Raw genomic sequence first — 20,084 nt, 5'->3', positions numbered from 1 at the left:
AGACACTAGTTGACAACTTCATTACTCTTGAACAGGATCTCTCAACAATAAGACTAAAGCTTGTCTGCACAGGAGCCCAAACTTTCTCTGCAGGATGGGCCAAGACTGTGGCATGAACTCCACCAGGAACCAAGCACCATCACACACCTCATCACCTCCTGCTCCAAGTGCAAGGTGCATTTCTTTGACCTCGCCTTCTCTAATAAACTTATAGCAGGGTGTGTGTTTATGTATATGTAGATATAACTTTTTTTTAAATCCCCACAAGACAAACTACTGCACACACTTCTCCCTTGGGGAGAGAATAAGAGAAAACACACAACAGATATTAGTCATATTGCTTAATGCCGTTCTGGAAGGTGTTCAATACTAACGTGGTGTAAAAACCTATATAGATTAGAATGACACCACACACACATTTCCTGGCTCACAGTCACTCATCCAAAGAAAGATCACTCCACCAGGCCCCCAATTTTGTCTCTCTGTTCAGCTTAAGTGACAACCTTTTTCTGCCCTGGTCTCCTGTGTGAAGTCAACTCACGGATTAGTGCCCTGTTTGCCAGAAATCAGCCTTTATACACCTGGAAGTTGTTGCTAATATTTTCCACCATCGTGTAGTAGCAATGGCGGCAACAATTAGTGTGTAAGGATGGGGCACTTGAGGCTGCTGGCATTCCAAACTCCATTTCATGCAGCCTTGGACTGAACAGGATTACATGATGTAGGATTTAAAGTGCAGCCAGTCACCTGGCCCCCTTTTTATGGTGTTGCTACCACTTATGTAGCTGAACAGGTGGTAACAATGGTGGGAAATGTGAGCAAAAATGTGTTGTTTTAGACACAGCTAAAATGTGTTAGCTCTGCAAACCTAGACCAAATTCCAACTCGGGGACATTATCTAACATTTATACATTTCCTACCTAAAACATCTAGTTTTAATGGGGAAAAAAAAATCTTTCATTTGATCTTGTTTAAAAAAAAAATCCAAGGTTGGTTTGTGTTGCTGGTATAGACTAAATGCTTTTCCTCATAGTATAACAAGCTTAAAATTTCACTTAAAATACCACAACTGATCAAAAAATCTAGAAACTAAGAACTATTGGTGGTATGTTTATTTGCTTTCAGCGGCCAAAATGTTTCTTCCATCTACAGAGTTGGGATGATTGTAATTGTACTGCACTGGAAATTTGGCCTCCCCACAAAACATGGGGACGCTGGAGGTTAGCAGAATCTTTGCTTTACAGAAACAAATCTGATAAATGAGTGAAACTTGGATCATCGATTCATTGTGTTTTTAAAATGCAGAGACTGTCTGCTAATATATGAATGCTTTGGAAAAAAGCATACACAATACCGTAATGGCTTTGGCTAAAGTGTGGCAAAATAGCCTGAATTCACATGAGCAGGCTCGACAAAATATCTGTGTAGACATTTTTACAGCCACCTTCTCCCCAACACAGGATCCCACAAACCACAATACTGGAACCGAACAAAATGTAGATGACATCACTATTATTATTATATTACAGAGAACAGAATCCCATTGTATCAGGCATTGTACAAATAAGCTCTTCAGGGCACAGACAGTGTAATAGTTTAATAGCCAATAAAGACAAATGGCTAACGCTTTTGAATAGTCTGAGTGGACTTCAACATGTGCTAAAGTGGTTGAGTTGAACCCTAATCTCCACACAGGCTTTACCTCAACCATCTTAGAATTTGTTAGTTAACACATGTTCACTAACAGGTTCTAACAACATGCCTTTTGCACTAATTTAGAGCCCTTGGTTTCCAGATTGCTCTGCCCACAGGATGTGCCTCTCTGCTACTAAATCTCACCTTAAACATCAGGCTAGAAACCTGCATGGGAAAGCAAGTCTGCTGGGATTACACCTGGAAGGAGGCAGAGGGGGAATCATCATGGAGGCAGAGTGGAACAAAGCAGAGAGATGGACTGGCCACAGTGGTCAGGGAGGCAGAGAGACAGAGGGCATCAGCTACAATGGTTGGAGGACTAAAATGAGGATTTGAAACCAAGCACACGCAGGGTTAATGTTACTTAGATATGTACACTAAAAGCTAGCAACTATATTTGAAAATAACATTTTATGTTCCTTTGTCTCACAAACATGCAAATAAAATTCCATTCCCTTTTGACCTAGTCCTTTTCCATTTGGCAAACCCATTACTTTGGCAGAAGTAACACTGAGTGGAAAAAATAGAGAGGTTCATTTATTTCTCTGACGTACTTGGGGGTTGGTCCTGCTTTGAGCAGGGGGTTGGACTAGATGGATGACCTCCTGAGGTCCCTTCCAACCCTGATATGCTATGATTCTCTATCTGTGCATTGCTATTGGACACCAGTGCTAAATATGTATGAGTACGGGGCCCATCTGTGTGCTAGCAAACTCCTGAGCATGCTACTCATTGTTTCGCCTTTGTATGTAGCAGGAGTTCACCACTACAAAACACTAGGGAGTGTTCTGGTAGGCAGGGCACATCTTATCATTGCAGTATTTCAGTGAATACGGCAGAAATTTATTCTTGGCAAGAGAGGTGCATTAAAAATAATAGGAGAATCTGGCAGGTTATATTAATTCAAATGCAAGTCAGAATTGGGGCTGAGACAAGTTTGCGGCATCCCTTTTAAATATGTTATTAATGAACAAACACCTGCCCAAAAGCAGCCTTTCCCACTGTCAACTGCTAGGAAGAAGGGGAATTGCACTTTTCAGTAGAGCACAGTCTCTGGAACCTGGTGCAGTGGCGCTTCCCCGTTGTGAGGAGATTGCTCTGTGGTTAATAGATAATGGTCATCAGATGACACTCAAGAACACGTAGCCTAGTTTCTGAGTTTTGTGCAATCAATAAAACTTCCCACTGTGCACTGCAAAGGGCTTCTGCTGTGTGGCTCCTGATATCAACTCTTAATACCCATCATTCAAGTCAACCTTTGCTGAAGTTAAAGCTATTCCTCTGCCTGTAGGCAGATAGGAAAGAAAGGGAGCTTCATTCTTTTTCTCTTCTTGCCTCCCACAGCTTGCTCTCTTTCCTCTGTTCCTGCTATCAAATATGGCAACGCTGCCTCTTGTTCCCACCCAACCTCATGGCCCCTTCCCACCTTAGAAGACTTGTCCACATTTGAAAATGTGTGTCACGTTTAAACGCCATTGGAGCCTTTGAATCAATTGAGCTGATGTTGAGCAGGCTTCGCAGTCAGCGTACACAAGGACAGATAATACAGTAGAACATCAGAGTTACGAACACCTCGGGAATGGAGGTTGTTCGCAACTCTGAATAAAACGTTATGGTTGTTCTTTTAAAAGTTTTCAACTGAACATTGGCATAATACAGCTTTGCAGAAGAAAAATACTGCTTAATTTAAATGAAACAAGCATAGAAACATTTTCCTTACCTTGCCAAATCTTTTTAGTAGTTTATGTTTAACCCAATACTGTACTGTATTTGCTTTTTTGGGTCTCTGCTGTTGCCTGATTGAATACTTCTGGTTCCACACGAGGTGTGTGGTTGACCAGTCGGTTCATAATTCTGGTGTTCGTAACTCTGAGATTCTACTGTATTCTTCTCACATCAGCTAAGGGAATAAATCCTCCTTGGACCATAGGTTAACCAAGAATAGGATCCTGCCAGTCATTCCAATCTTTCCATTCATTCCAACATGCCTCTACTGTTAGCAACTATTCCAAACTACTGTGAAATTACCCAAAGTCTGGCACATTACAGGCTCTTGCTGCTCCATCACTGAACTGGTCAGAAACAATCAGCAGTGGAGGCTGCTGGATGTAGTGGGAGATAGCAGTGCAGAAAGTATGTTCTTAACCTATGTGACAATTGCTCATACAAAAACTGACCAGATTCTGGTCCATTTAATTGGTGTCCAGAATGCTACAGGAAGCAGCACTGAAACAGACTAGAATCTGGTAATTTTAAACTCTACTGCTGTATGAACTTTTGAGGAATGTTTCCCATGTCTTCCTGGTGGAGTGGATTTTTCAAGTCATGTATGCAGACAGATGGTAGGGGAGGGGAGGATTTGTTTTTGTAGCTAAGACACTTAGATTGTAACCTCTATGGGGCAGGGACCATCTGTTTGTTGTTTGTACAGCACCTAGCACCATGGGCCATGACTGGGGCTCCTAGGCGCTACAATATAAACAAGCAATAATAATGAGACTGGGAATCAGGATATCTGGATTCAGTTCCTGGCTTTGCCACTGATTTGCTGTGTGATGTTGGGCAAGCCATGTCATCTCTCTGTGCCTCAGTTCCCCATCTGTAAAACTGGAATATTTTTTCCCCTCAGCCTGTGTTTAGGAGCTGCTGTAGTACAAATAACAACAAAAACCTATAGTAAAACCCCATTTTTCCACATCCTTTAAACCATGTTTTCCTGTTATCCAAATTGAGGTGCTATTGTCATCACCTATCCAATAATTCCCTGAATTTCAGGAATCCCATTTTTCTGTATGTGTTGATGTCTTAACTTTTCAGATTCTTCTTCAGTATAATATAACCTTAGATTATAGCAACAGGAAACAAGCACTGACTTAAACAGCAAATAAAAAAAACAGCATCTAAGGATTTATCTTGTGCCAAATAAATAAATAAATAAATAAAAATCTTTCATGCCAATAGTCCATGGGCATTACATAAAGCAAGAGATGCAAAGAATAAGAAAAGTTGGGGCAAAATCTCTAATTATAATGGCTTGCTCTCCAAATATTATATTACCCCCTTTATAAATTTAAATTCTACTGGGAGTAGAGTAATTGATTTAGATCCTGCATTCAGGAGATATCTGCCTCAAGAAAGTATATTTAGGGTAGATACAGGCTGTGAGGATATGTGCATTATTTATAACTGTTCAGTGAAAAGCCATGCTGAACAGGGCCCTGGAAGGATCCAAGCCAAAACTGTGGGGTAAAACAGAAAGAGGGACAAGGGTAGGAATAACACTGTTTTCCTTATTCCATTCAAGTTCCATGTTCAGTGTGAGGAATAGTCACACTGAAAACAGTGAGTTAGGCACCTAAATGCCTTTGAGGATCTGAGCCTCTCTACCATTGTCACATGACACAGGGATATAGCTCCTTACCTTCAAACCTGCCAATAGGTGACATAAGCCATTGAAGTGTGTGACAAATGTCTGAAATATGGAACACCTGTGTTGTGTTGAATGTTGCATCATAATGGACAGAATACAATGGATTTTTAACATAAAACTTCTTTTAAAAAAATGTTGTCTCACTCTGTCAATCAAATATTCCAGCTTTTTAAAAAGAAAGCTGGAAAAAACAAATTCCATTCTGTGCACCCATAAGGGCCCTCTCAACATACGTCACCAGCAGAACTTGGACCATGGACCTTCAGTTTTCCAGTACAGACCTCCACCCCTTCTGCTAAAGGAGTAACTGTTGTTCTTTAGCTGGACCAGGCATAAAGGATGATGCTCCACACTCACCAATGGGTAATCACAATTTAATATACAGTGTTAAAATATTGGGGGGGGGGAGGGAGGGAGGAAAATCAGGATTTCCAGGTTCTATTCCTTGCCTTGGGAAGGGAATGTCATGGACAATAAAATGTCCAGTGTTTATGTTTGTTTAAAAAGTTTAAAATTATATGGTGTATGTCCCTATTAATGAAGAGCACTTCAGAAAATGGCCCCCTATATGGCTTGTGAGTTATTCTGTGAAGCCTGGGTTGTTTTGCTGAAATCTCATTACTTTGGGGTTCTCCCTATTGGAATGTTAGCTGTACTGGAGCAACTACCCCCAGCTGGGATCATTCATCTTGGAAGGTGGAAGTGCTAAAGTGTTAAATTAACAGCATAAAATGGTACTTTACAGAAACTGGCTATGGAACAAGCTACTAGAAGAGAGATAAACCTAAATCTGATAATCTCCAAAGCACATTGAAAAAGACGTGCTTAATTGCCAAAGCCTTTCCCATATAAAGAGAAAGCAAAGAAATAGCAGCAGGAGACAAAATAAAACAAAACCAGAAAGCAGCGATTCCAAGAATCAGGGAAAGGTGAAGAGGAGAATCCACTATGAAGTCCTCTACAGACACTGCTGTACAGATCAATATAACCAGGTTGAGCACTTGGATACTATAGAAAGGGAAACCAAAGTACATTAATATTAAAGAAAGATAAAATTGGGATAAAGACAGGCTTCACTTGGATACTATTTTCTAATTTTTCTGGATGTGATAGTACTGGACATGCAAGCTGGAATGCGAAAAAGGGCCACATGAGATACTGTACTCACACAAGCAAATTCCCGGGACTATGAAATCCAGAGAACGAGACACAGAATGTATGAGCACAGGATCTGGGTATAAATACAACCCAGAGCAGTGGGGGAATGTCTGGCTAAACATACTTAAAGCTTCTGGCTTGTATAATGAAAAAAAAAGATGCTGTATTGTCTTGTTGCATATATATTTCTATTGTAAAAGAAATCAGAAAATTTTAAGGACTTGTATGTAAAACTCTTAGCTGTCTGGAAGACAACAGTTACGTTTCTCAACAGCTCTCAAAGGATTTCAAAGTTTGGTTTTGTTCCAATCCTTCAAACACTTCTGCAAAATAGATTGTGTGTCAAAATAGTGGCTCGCACTCACTGGTCAGATGTGACCAGAGAGCTTAGTACATAAAACACCTTCCCAGCAAAAGCTCTGTTGAAACCGGTAAGTCTCTGCAAAACATTCTGGCTTTGACAAAATGCTGTATTTTGACAAAATTTCATGTAATCCAATATGTTCTGATTAGCGCTAAGATTCTGCAGACAAATTTGGGTTTTAATATTATTATATAAAATATCTTCATAATCAAGGCTCTCACCATAGTAACCTGATTCTGATTTCATTTACACTAGTGTAAGTGATTAAAATTGGGCCATATCCTGCTTTCCTTGACTGTTTGGGGTGGCTCTCAGGACCATGATGTCACAGGGATTTTGGCTAAGGGCCAAGCAGTTTTGCCTCAAGATGATCTGATAGAATTTCTCTTGGCCTACCTTTAGGATAGGCTGCAAGGCCTATATATTTCCACTGACACTATCCTTTACTTTTTTCCAATCCCACTCCCCACTTTGCTTCATCCCAGCTATCCGTCTGGGAATCAATCCCTTTCATAGGTGGGGCAATTAACTTTTGGGGACAGAAGAAGGGAATGGTTCAGTTTCCATCATAGCCTGACAAGACAAAGAAAATGAGTATTTGAGCTGCACGACTCTGAGTGATTTCTGTTTTATACTTTTGTGGTAATGTGAGAGAGTGTGGGAAGCTTGGAAACAGGTGCCCTAATAAATGGGTGAAATTAAATAAAAATATACATACAGATTAGCCCTATTCCTTTCAGGCATTACACAAATCACACAACTGAACAAATTAGGTAATGAAATGGTGAATTTAGCAATATCTGCAGGTAAGCAACATATCGTGAAAAACTGGAAATCCAAATGAAACCTTTCATCTAATTAAATAAATTAAAGTATCATCTGTATTGCGGTAGCACCTAGGAGGCCTAGTCATGGACCAGAACCCCATTGTGCGAGGCACTGTACATACACACAAAACAAAAAGATAGTCCCAAAGAGCTTAGTGGAATATCCTGCAGTGCAAGGTGGAGAATAATCAACTTTGTTCAGTGGAAACTCAGTAGGCCATGCCATATAATCTTCACAAAATATCAACATCAGCCAAAGTTTAACAGGCAACATTGCAGTGAGGTATCATATTATTAATACATATTTATTATTACAAAACCTGCCTTGCTTAGCTGTTGTCTGCCTTCATTTGTTTGACACATTTGTAAATTAGGGTAATTTGCAATGAGCATCCATGATAACATTTATTTCAAATATGACCAGGGTGTAGGCCAAAATGGCCCTGAAGGGATTGTCATTTTTGTACTTTAGAAGTATAAATCTGCTCTGAGAAGCGACTAAAAACTGAACATTAAATATGCACAAGGGCAGTAAATAAGAAGAGTCATAGCTGCTGACTTCAGTGATATAAAGTAATTGCCTTTTACTTCTGTTAGCACTGTAGCCAAAATAGCTGGGTGAGCTGCATTCTGCAGCTCCTTGTGTAGGAACAGAATGCTTACTAAGTTCTAAACAGCTACACCTGTGTACTACACTGAGGACAACAGGACTGTAGATACCACTGAAGGTGTAAATAAGATGAAGAGCATTGGGTACTGCACAGCGTCAAGCCTTTATCTTTAGCGATGACATGGGGAAGGAAAGACCCCAGCTTGACCTGTACAGTACAGGGCTGGCAAGTACCGAAACCTCTTTATTTATTAAAAGAACACATCTTATATGGAGTCAGTGAACTAACAATAGATATGAAACCCAGGCTGTCATTTTACAGTGACTTTGAAGTCTTAGGGTGAAATCTTGAAGTAAATAGCAAAACTCTCATTTACTTCACTGGGACCAAGATTTCATCCCAGAGTCCAATCATGGACTTCACTGAGAATTGCCTGCATGCAACTGACAGGATGAACAAGCCTTTAAACCACTGATATCCCAAATGTGTGGTTCTCAAAATAAAACAGGAAGACTGAGAAAATTAACTGAAGCCTGATCATTACTGAAATACATTTCCCTGGACAGCCCACTTGAGTAAAACAGGCTGAGCCATCCCTATCCACCCACAATGCAGTACTGCAAAATTAGGTGCATTACAAGGTCTGACACTTTCCTCTGAAGCACCCGGCCTTGGTCAATGTTGAATGATAAAGGACTAGATTGGAATTGTTGCAGTGGATCATTCCGATGTACCTTTATAAGTTAGCTTACCTTGGCCTGAAGTGGGAACTGCAGGGACGTTGATAAATTGACAGCTCATCAAATTTCACCGGAGCTTCAATAAATATTTTTCTAGTCTCTGCTGAAATGTTATGTAACTTTTTACAGCTACTTCTCAGCCCAGAAAAGCACCTGGGTTGCTGAGCATTTTAGACCAGTGGTTTTCAACCTTTTTTTTCATTTGCAGACCCCTGAAAAATTTAGAATAGAGCTACAGAACCCTTTGGAAATCTTAGACATAGTCTGCGGACCCCGAGGGTTCTGCGGACCACATGTTGAAAAACAGTTTTAGACATTAACATGTTTTAGACATCCTATGATTTAAAAAGTTTTTCAGAAAAAAAAAATGAAAAACCAGCACTGTGCTTGTGAGGGGGCATCCCTCACCTAATTAGGGAAGAAGGTAATGAGCTCTTCTGGGTTCAGCCAGCACTAACTAGATACACCTGCAAGGCTTGTTCTGTCTGGAGGGAGGAAGCTTAAAAAGTGAAAGCCTGCCACAGGAAGGGACAGTAACTGGGGCAGACTGCTGTGCCTCAGACACAGGTGATTGCAGGGAGAGAGATCAAGGAAGAGGGAGACAGTTGCTGCCCCAGCCGCCCGAGTCTGCCTTTATCAGGTACAGATCAAATGTTAGCCCCCCCCCAAAAAAAAGGGGGGGGAAGGGAGGTGTTGTTTAAGGAAGGACTCTAACCCTGAATAGGACAATAAAAAGCCTACAGACAATCCGGGACCAAGAGGGGTGACAGAGATACTGGCCAAGAGGCTAAGCACCTTTCCCTCCACTTTCTTTACTTTGTTCCTCCCTGCCCTTAGAGAAGGGAAAAGGAACTTCTTTTTGGAGAGATCTTATACACCCACAACACGGGAAGGACTCTTGTGTCAGAGAAAGGAAGCAACCCAAATTGTGGTCTGGTGGGGACTCAATGGGCATCACCCACTACAGGGCATTTCTTACTGAATCAAAATTAGCACATTTATAGTTCTGCAACATGAAAAGGGTGGTCCCTGAATGAAATGAAAGTGAAAGAAGCTTTGGTCTTAGAGAACATTGTGACTGGAGATCTATGCATGGATTTAAAATTACTTGCAAAATGTACAGTATGTGCAAGTCTATAACACATGCATGGTCTCAAGTGGTAGCAGGCTAGCAATTCACGTCACTGAACACTACTAAGCCTTATGGAATTTAAGACCAAGTTGCAGGTAAATAAACAACTTCCTTTTTTTAAATTACGATACAATTCTGATCTAAATGACACCATGTTGCATAATATATGGGAACAAAGGAAATGAACCTAGATTTAAAAGATCTATACAGTTTGCTTGAAAACAAGTTCGAAACCTCTATTTCAAAACATACTGCAAAACAATTAGATGGCAATCACTTTGGGTGAAAATCACCACCCAGATCACAGGCCTCGGGGTGACGCCTCATCATAGTGTCATCAATTCCATAGGATCAATTCCATTGCTTACACCTTTGGCTTCTTTGAAGATACTAGTTTTAATGCAACACTTACAATTTTATTTCCAATATTAAGTGATATACAGCATTACTATCACCAGAGGTAACAAAGCCCATTTATAATGTACTTGTAAAGCATAAACGGCACAACAAAGAATGAAGCATTGATTTGTTAAATACTCTGGGCCACATCCTCAGATGGTGTAAATTAGCGTTGCTCCGTTGATCTCAGTGGAGTGATGCCAATTTACATCAGCTGAGGAGCTGACTGTCACTTATGAAGGTGAAAGAGTATAGACAAGAGTGATCAGCTGAAGAGCTCATATATACTGCACACATATTTTACATTTTAAGTATACTAGAAAAGCGGCAATAACTCTGAAGAGGTGGTGTCTGTATAATTTTTTCATCTTTTGAAGATTGATCCCCCTTGGATCTATATGCTGTATGTCAATAATAAAAACAGAGCCTCAGAGAAACAAGAAAAATATCACTGCATTTTTGTTGGCATCATAAACTATAGTTATTTGACCTTCTCTCTTTTGGTTTATGAAGCTCTTGGAGATATTTTCTTGTAAAGCCCAGATGTTTTTCTATATTTGAGCAACTCAAGAGAGATACTATAGTTAAAGTTATTAAGCAACAGACTAAAGATGCTCACTGGTAACATCTAAAAACTTTCCAGTTTAAAAAAAAGAAAGAAGGAGTTGCTTAACATAGTAAATACCTATACAAATGAAAGCACCATGGAGGTCATGTCTGCAAATGACATAAAATAACCAGTTTCTAACGAGATGGGTGAAAATATACAGTCACTGGAACTTATTAATAACTTATTTATTTAGGTATCAATTCAGGAAGGTACTAACTTCCTAACTTTAAGTATTTGAGTAGTCCCACTGAAATCAATGAGAACTACACATATTGACCTTGCATATAAACATCTAACTGTGGTTTTGGATTTGGTAATACACATATTCTGTAATACAATGTGCCAAGAATAATCTCCAAATTCAATTGTTTCCATTTAGGTTTATATTTTCATTACTTACTAAAGAACAAGGATATGACTGGTGAAATCTGCATTGTGTAATAAGGATATTTCAGGTGAATATATATTGTTTTTGCCACTTTTCTTTCTGGAGATATAGAAGGAAATTTCAGTAAACGGGATACTTTTTTAAAATTTGTTTTAAATCACACTCAGAATTATATGCAATCTCTTAACAGCATCATCATCAATGGCACTGCTTAGTGCCACAAAATGGTTCTCAGACGTGTGAGAGTATATGGAGCATGCTATTTTTTCATCTCCAAGATCGCACTGCCTGGTCCTCTGTGCTTAGCACTGCAGATGTTGCAGAACTGCAATGGGGACATCTGGAAATTTAAAAGAAAGGCATGTTAGTTAGATAGTACTCTGTATTCTGCAACAAAACAATTATTAAATGAAAATATACCTCAGAATTTGGGAAGGTAAATGTAAGTCACTCCATGAATTCTACAGATTTCTAGTGAGTGCGTAACTCCTGTGCATGTTCGCACATACACACATATATATATATATATAGGAAGGCAGTATAACAGAATGTATTATGCATGAAATAATTATGCTTGGAGCCAAGAAGCAGTATATTCCTCCCTGATTTTGCACGTGCTCTAAAAGACACCCTTCAGAACGATGTGTATGTATATAACAAACATATACTGAAGCCAAATTCTGCCCTTATGAGGATTAAATACTTATGCAAACAGCTATGTGCAACAAAGAGAGCACAAATTACTTGGCACGCTGTCCTCAGTCTTTGGAAGATCTGTGCTGGTGGCTCTGGCTGTGAGTGGATTTCTGAGCCACATCCCCAGATGGTGTGGATTGGCATAGCTTCACTGATTTCAAGGGAGCTAGGCTGATTTGCACTAGCTGAGGATCTGGGCCAGAGTCTCTATGTTTTGCTACCCAAATCAAACATTTTTTTAACTCCTGCTTTTACCCTCATACATTCCTTACTTTTGCATTTTTCTTTCTCCAATATGCCCCACTATGCCTGTATGCATCAAACAGGCTTCCTATAACTATAACCGGCATGGCACCAAACAGCAACTGCTCAGCAGAAACGCCGAGGACCAACAGCTAACCACAAGAATATTAAGACTCCTACAGTAGCATTTACAATAAAAGTCAACTTTTTAAAACAAATCCCCATAAATGTTATCTAGCTGCCTTTGTCCAGGAACAAAATTTCAGACTGGCTTTTGGCATCCTGGCCTTTTAGCCAAAATTTGACAATTCTTCAGATAATCCAATTCATAGTACGGTAATTATTGCTAGTAAATATTGTCTGGTCCAACAACAAATTGCCAACAAATAATTGCTTTTAAGAGAAATATTTAAGAGGCTTTATTATTATGGGAACATGCTAGTAAAATAAAGATCTCTGTGATAAATATTTAAATATATAATGTTTGATGTGCAAATACGGAGATGCCTTGTTTAGTTTGTTACATTTGCTAGAGGGAGTAGTTCTTTAGACAATGACTTTACAACAAAACAGACAAGTAAAAAAATATCTAAAATTTCAATTGTTTTTCCTGTTTTATTAACTTTCTGTGGCTTTTATTTCCAAATCCCTGTCCAATTTATATATATATATATATATATATATATATATAAAGTTATTTATTGTGTTTTCACTCTACAGCCAAAACAATTTAATTCAATAGATAAAGATAAAATTCTCAGCAAAAAAGGGAATATAAACAAAGTTATTTAAATATTTATTCACTAAAACATGAAGATGTTTTCCTCTCCAGATCAAATCAGTGAATGTAAGTTTCTTAAGAATTTGTTTTATTATGGAAGTTAATTAAATTAAAACATATCTTAGAGAGCTGCTATGGAAAAGTTTAAAAAAAAATATCAAACAGCTCTTTCACTAAGTCTCTGAAATGCATTTCATATTCAGATGTAAGAAAAATCAAAATATTTTTCTTGTCTGAGAGCAGCAGTTTTCATTTAAATTATATGTATTTTGGTTGCAGTTGGGTTAACCACCCTTCTCCTAGACACATACTGAGATACAGTCAGAAATAATTGTAATAATCATTTTATAATCCCCGACAAACATGTGCCCTTCTCTGTGGATGGCAAAAGCAAACCATTTGTCCTTTTGTCCTTGATGAAGGTGATCTCTCATACCCACAGAGATTAAATTGGTTGCTTACTGTGCTAGGTACAGGGAGGCACTCTTTGTGAAACATATGCCTGCAATGGAACACTGTCACACTGAAGGATTTGGATGCATCTTGGGGAAGAAAATAAATACATTACAACGAGATAGTGAAACAAAGGAGCTGATGGTTATAATAATTTACCTTACCTATGCAAAAGATATTGATATATTCCATTATTTATGCAGAATAATAGGAACATCTTACATTTAGGTAGCGTCCCTCAGCTTAGCGTATTCCAAAAATTGTTTAGATTATTATAGGTGGCTCAGGTAGTGCCAACAATTAATACTGCCCAACATTTTCCATCATGAAACTTTGCTAAACTTTGCTAAACTTGATCCATTTGGGCTGAAATTTTCTTTACTGCATGTCTGCCTAAGAATGATTTTTTTTTTTTGGTGGGGGGAGGGAGGGAGGGAATGTCAGCTAAAACAGTTCAACCACTTCTGAGAACAAAGTTATGGAAAATACATTGTTTTGCCCGTGTTAAAAAAAAATCTACAACTGTTTGTTGAGAAGCTCTTGTACCTCTGTGATTTGGAGCAAGGACTTTTAATTTGGCAAAGGGCTGCTCTGCAGTCAGGGATGTGCCTTTTGATGTCCCCATGAAAATTCGCCCAAGGTATAAGCCTCTGAATAACTCTTATAGTACATATTTTGTCCATAAATACACACAAGAATCACTTCATGAATCATTAATATGCAGTTTTTAATGCATTAAAAACAGGTGGCCAACCATCACTGGAACATCATCCCCTTCCAGATTTTCTACTACCAGAGGCCTGTGCTAGGCTTGATGTTGGTGGAGGTGAACACAGCAGAACTACATTGTGAATCTAGCCCATGGTCTGACAAAACCATTTCAGTTCTACTTTCTCTTCTACGCCATGTCAACATCAATTTGGCAAATGATGAAAAAAAAAAACTGAAATGAAAGTGCTTCCGTGAATGCTCTGTGCCACTGCTCAGTAGCTGGCTTTTTCACTAAAAAGAAAGTAATCTTAGTCAAATACTTAGCCATAAGTATTCTCATTTGGAGGGCTCAGGCCAACTTATTTTATTGAATCAAGCTATATAACCTTCTCATTCTGAGGAACAAGTAAAAAACCAACTATACATATTTTTTGTGCTATAGCACCCTGCCAAAATATATATCTTTATAAATAATGCTTTGCTGAATTTCTATTTTCAGGGCTAATCTCAGAAAATGTTTTAAAACTGCAATCTGTTATAAGATACAGTAACTCCTCGCTTAACGTTGCAGTTATGTTCCTGAAACATGCGACTTTAGGCGAAATGATGTTAAGGAAATCCAATTTCCCCATAAGAATTAATGTAAATAGGGGGGGTTAGGTTTCAGTGAAATTTTTTTTTCACCAGACAAAAGACTATATTATATATCTCTACATATATACATATATATATATATATATACACACACACACACACACATATATATATATATACATACACACACACACACACACAATATATATATATATATACACACACACACACACACACAGAGCATAAGTTTTAAACAAACAATTTAATACTGTACACAACGATGATGATTGTGAAGCTTGGTTGAGGTGGTGAAGTCAGAGGGTGGGATATTTCCCAGGGAATGCCTTACTGCTAAATGATGAACTAGCACTAGCTGAGCCCTCAAGGGTTAACACATTGTTGTTAATGTAGCCTCACACTCTACAAGACAGAACAAATGGAGGGAGGGGAGACAGCATGGCAGACAGAGCCACATACCCTGTGTATGTGTGTGTGAGAGAGAGAGATGTGCATTGCTCCTTTAAGTGCGCTGATCCCACTCTAAGTACATTGCCTTTTTCAGTATATCAGCAAGTTGAGGCAGCAGCTGCTGCCGCCAACAAGCTTCCTCCGTCCTGAGCCCTGTCGTGTCCCCCTTTGGAGGAGATGGGGTAAGCGGGGGGGGGGGGGAAGGGGGAAACCCTGATATTAGTACCCTTCTTTACCCCATTCCCTGGGCACAGCAAGCAGGAGGCTCCCGGGAGCAGCTTCAAGGCAGAGGGCAGGAGCAGCACATGGCAGTGGGGGGAGGGACAGCTGAACTGCTGGCAACTGATAGTCTGCTGGGTGACTGCTGCACAGGGAACTTAGGGGAGCGGGGAGCTGATAGGGGGCTGCCGGTCCACCCTGGTTCCAAGCCCCAACCAGCTCGCTCCAACAGGCTGCTCTTTCTGCAAGCAGTGGACAAACGACATTATAAGGGAATATTGCACAACTTTAAACCAGCATGTTCCCTAATTCATCAGCAACGTAACAACAAAACAATGTTAACCAGGGCAACTTTAAATGAGGAGTTACTGTAAGTGCAAATCTCTTAGCACTGAGTGAAGCAATGCATTTTCAAATGCTCAGATTGTAACAGGTTTATTCCACGAACAACAATAATTTTTTATTTAGATTTCCTAAAAAAGGATTCTCTCTCACAGGGTCTCTTTCCCACCAAGCATCCTACCTGAAGGAAGTATAGGGGAAAGACACGATTCACAGATATTCTCCTCTGTAAGAAAACAAATATTTAAAAATGAATGACAAAGAACATTATGTGTTATCATCATGCCTCAAGCAGACATGGCCCTGTCTTTACTATAGAAATTCCAGCATCCAATGCTGCATTTTGAGGAATTATTTATAATGCTCTATGCAGTCTATTAAATATTTAAGTATGAAATAGAAGTAGCCTTATTGTCAGCATGAAAATATGTAGTAAGGTGCTTAAATTCTGTGGAGAATGTACCATTTAAACACTTAGATTGACAGTCAGATCAGAGCTGTAAACTCACAGGAAGAGCTTTGAAAGAGGTTAAAAAAATATATGGCTGTTTTTTCCATGTACAGTATGCTGTGTCAGAAGCTCTGATCCTCTGACTTTACAAATGTCAGGCGTTCTCGTGCTGGAATTATCACTGCATTTCCTTGGAGTTACACAACAGCTGATTTTTTATCATAGGTGCTTATGAAATAGTTTTAGGTATCTTTAAAAGCTGTATTGTAATTTCTTGTTTAGGTTACATATTCTGATTAACAGAATATTTGAGTAGCCAACAGGTCCCAGGAGGCAATACTTTTTAGTTTGATCACAGCAGAGACTACTTGGATCAAGATAAAAGTACTTACACAGGGACCTGTAGTTTCCAGAAGCTAGCAATTCCTCATTAAAGATGAGGGCTAGCAGCATCCCACTCCATTTTCTGTAAATTAGGTATGAGGCCCAGGCCCTTGGCAGGGCATCCATAGTCTAAAAGCAAAGAATACCGCTCAACAGTTTTGAAGATTACCGTATTTTGTTTGTACCCACCATCCACACGGACACCTTTCATTTGAGTTCGGTGCATTTTCTTCAATAGAGACAGTGAGTCTGCAACAAGTATCTTCTTGCATCCCTCACGTAGCAAAATCTATCACAAAGTACACAACCAGATAAGATTAAGTCAAGTCAATTACTATACATGCAAATGGAGAAAACTGTACTCAGATCTTGTCATACATGATGAGGCCAACCTTAAAAACTTTTCATTTGACTAATAAGAAATGCCACCTCAGTACTTGAAGCATTCCCTATATCAGTGCTTCGCAATTCTAAACCTTGGGATTCCCTGTGAAACTAAGGCCTTTTCTACACTACGAGGGGAGATCGATCTAAGTTACGCAACTTCAGCTATGTGAATAATGTAGCTGAAGTCGACATACCTAGATCTAGTTACCGCGATCTAGTTACCACACTATGCAATGTTGATTGGAGATGCTCTCCCATTGACTCCCCTTGCACTTCTCATTCAGATGGAGTACAGAAGTCCATGGGAGAGCAATCTGTGGTTGATTTAGCAGGTCTTTGCTAGACCCGCTAAATCGACCGCTGATGCACCAATGGCCACATGTCAAACCCCTGGTAAGTGTAGACAAGGCTAAGAAAGGTTCTATTACCTTCTCCCCAAAAATATCTAAGCAAGCAAAATTTGTAACTATAATCAAACCAAAAGCAAAGTTCTGAAGTTTCAAAAGACAAACTTAATTAGAAAGGAGGGGAGGGGAGGCGGGTCAAAAATTGTATTGAATTGGGTGGGTATTTACAATGGATGAACTTGCCTATGGTAAGGTTCCAATGGAAGAAAATCTAAGGGAAAAAGGAGATCAAGAGAGCTGGCAATTTCTCAAAGGTGCTACAGCAAATTATCCCAGCAAGAAGGAAAAATATGTGGAATACTAAGAGGCCATTATGGCTGAATCAGGAACTCTTTAATGACCTGAATGTCCAAAAGGAATTCTACAAAAAGTGTAAATATGGACACATTTCTAAGGATGAATATGAAAGAGAAGCACAAACATACAGGAACAAAATCAGAAAGGCTAAAACCTAGACCTACCAACGGACATAAAATGTAATAAGAGGTTGTATAAATACATTAGGAGCAAGAGAAAGACCAATAAAAATGTAGGTCGTCTACTTAGTATGGATGGAGAACTATTAATAGATGACATCACGAAGGTTGAGGTATTTAATGCCTACTTTGTTTCAGTCTTCACTAAAGATGTAAATTATGACTAGATACTTAACACAATTAATATTAACAAGGGGAAAGGAACATTAGGCAAAAGAGAGAAAGAACAGGTTAAAGAATATTTACATAAATTAGATGTATTCAAGTCAGCGAAACCTGATGAAATTCACCCTAAGGTACTTAAGAAACTAGCTGAAACAATCTTGGAACCATTGGCAATTAACTTTGAGGCCTCAAGAGGGATGGGTAAGGTGCCAGAGGACTGAAGAAGAGCAAATATAGTACTTATCTTTAAAATGTACCAGTCAGCCTAAGTTCAGTAGCTGGAAAGATATTGGAACAAATTATTAAACAACCAATTTGTAAGCACCTAGAGGATAAGAGCATTATAAGTAATAGCAAACATGGATTTGTCAAGAACAAATCATGCCAATCAACCTAATTTCCTTCTCTGAAAAGGTTACTGGCATAAAGGATAGGGGGGAGTAGTAGAGGTAATACATCTTGGTTTTAGTAAGGCTTCTGACAGTCTCCTCTGACATTCTCATAAGCAAACTACAGAAATGTGGTCTAGATGAGATTACTATAAAGTAGGTGCAAAACTCCTTGAAAGACCATACTGAGAGTAGTTATCAACGGTTCACTGTCTAACTGGGGTGATGAATCTAGTGGCATCCTGCAGGGGCTGTCCTGGGTCCAGTACTATTCAATATTTTCATTAATAACTTGGATTACGGAGTAGAGCACATGTTTATAAAATCTGTTGATGACTCCAAGCTGGGAAGGATTGCTAACATTTTGTAAGAGGATTAGAATTCAAAACAACCTTGATAAATTGGAGAATTGGTCTGAAATCAACAAGATGAAATTCAAGACAGACAAGTTAGAAGGGAAAAAAAATCAATTGCTCAACTACAAAATGGGGAATAACTGGCTTGCTGGGAGTATTGCTGAAAAGGATCTGGGGGTTATAGAGGATGAAAAATACGAGTCAATAATGTGATGCAGTTACAAAAAAGTCTAATTTCATTCTGGGGTGCAGTCACAAGAGTTTCATATGTAAGACCATGAGGTAGTTGTCCTGCTCTACTTGGCACTCGTGAGGCCTCAGCTGGAGTACTGTGGACAAATTGGAGTGCTTTAGGAAAAATATGGACAAATTGGAGAGATTCCAGAAGAGAGATAACAAAAGGATAAAAGGTTTAGAAAAGCTGACCTATGAGGAAAGGTTAAAAAAAATGGCAATGTTTAGTCTTGGGAAAAGAAAACTGAGGGGGAACTTAACAACAGTTTTCAAATATGCATAAGGTTGTTATAAAGAGGATGGTGATCAATTGTTCTTCGTGTCCACTGAAGGTAGAACAAGAATAATGGGCTTAATCTGCGGCAAGGGAGATTTGGGTTAGACATTAGGAAAAACTTAATAACTATAAGCAGAGTTACGTACTACAATAGACTTTCAGAGTTAGGTTGGGGGTTTTTAAGAACAGGTTAGACAAACACCTGTCAGAGATGGTCTAGGTATACTTGGTCCTGCCTAAGTGCTGTGGGGGGGGAGGCTGGGGGGAGGGCGCTGGACTACATGACCTGTTAAGGTCCCTTCCAGCCCTACGTTTCTAGGATTCTAGAATCACATTGGTGCCTTCTGGCCTTATAATTTATAAATTCAGCTCATCTAGCTAGCAAGACAGGTTAAGCGAGTCACCCAAGATGAAGCTATCAGCAAGGGGACAACTCATCATTAAGGAAAATTTTCTTCAGCATGTTTGTCCACATGGATTCCCTTCTTGATGCGCACACTTCCCATGAGCACAAGATCAGATTCATTTGGTCACCGGTGTCAGCTGGAGCTATGACTGCACCCTGCATGTCCTTGCTCCCCACCCTCCTCCAAGGGCATAGAGGGCTGAGCAAGGCGATCAACAACCTGGGTGTATTCCTGAATGACTTTGTCCTGTTGATGTAAGACAGCACACGGAAGGAAAAACGTGAATGATG

General features: G+C 39.3%; 1 protein-coding gene across 3 annotated transcripts in view; it reads right to left on the bottom strand.

The window, feature by feature from the left end:
• Nucleotides 1–10,320: 10,320 nt before the first annotated feature.
• Nucleotides 10,321–20,084, bottom strand: part of VPS41 (VPS41 subunit of HOPS complex) — a 162,283-nt gene continuing 152,519 nt past the window's right edge. For all 3 annotated transcript variants that reach the window (XM_045007071.1, XM_045007072.1, XM_045007073.1), the window contains 4 exons: nt 16,886–16,985; nt 16,043–16,087; nt 13,537–13,616; nt 10,321–11,694 (listed from right to left, as the gene is read on the bottom strand). In XM_045007071.1, the coding sequence (XP_044863006.1) occupies nt 11,614–11,694; nt 13,537–13,616; nt 16,043–16,087; nt 16,886–16,985 (306 nt within the window). In that variant the 3' untranslated portion in view covers nt 10,321–11,613. The remainder of the gene's footprint in view (nt 11,695–13,536; nt 13,617–16,042; nt 16,088–16,885; nt 16,986–20,084) is intronic.

Source organism: Mauremys mutica, chromosome 2 (assembly GCF_020497125.1).
Source record: "Mauremys mutica isolate MM-2020 ecotype Southern chromosome 2, ASM2049712v1, whole genome shotgun sequence".
Lineage (NCBI taxonomy): Eukaryota > Metazoa > Chordata > Testudines > Geoemydidae > Mauremys > Mauremys mutica.
The sequence above is the reverse complement of the archived record's forward strand: the minus strand, read 5'-3'. Positions and strand labels throughout refer to the sequence as shown.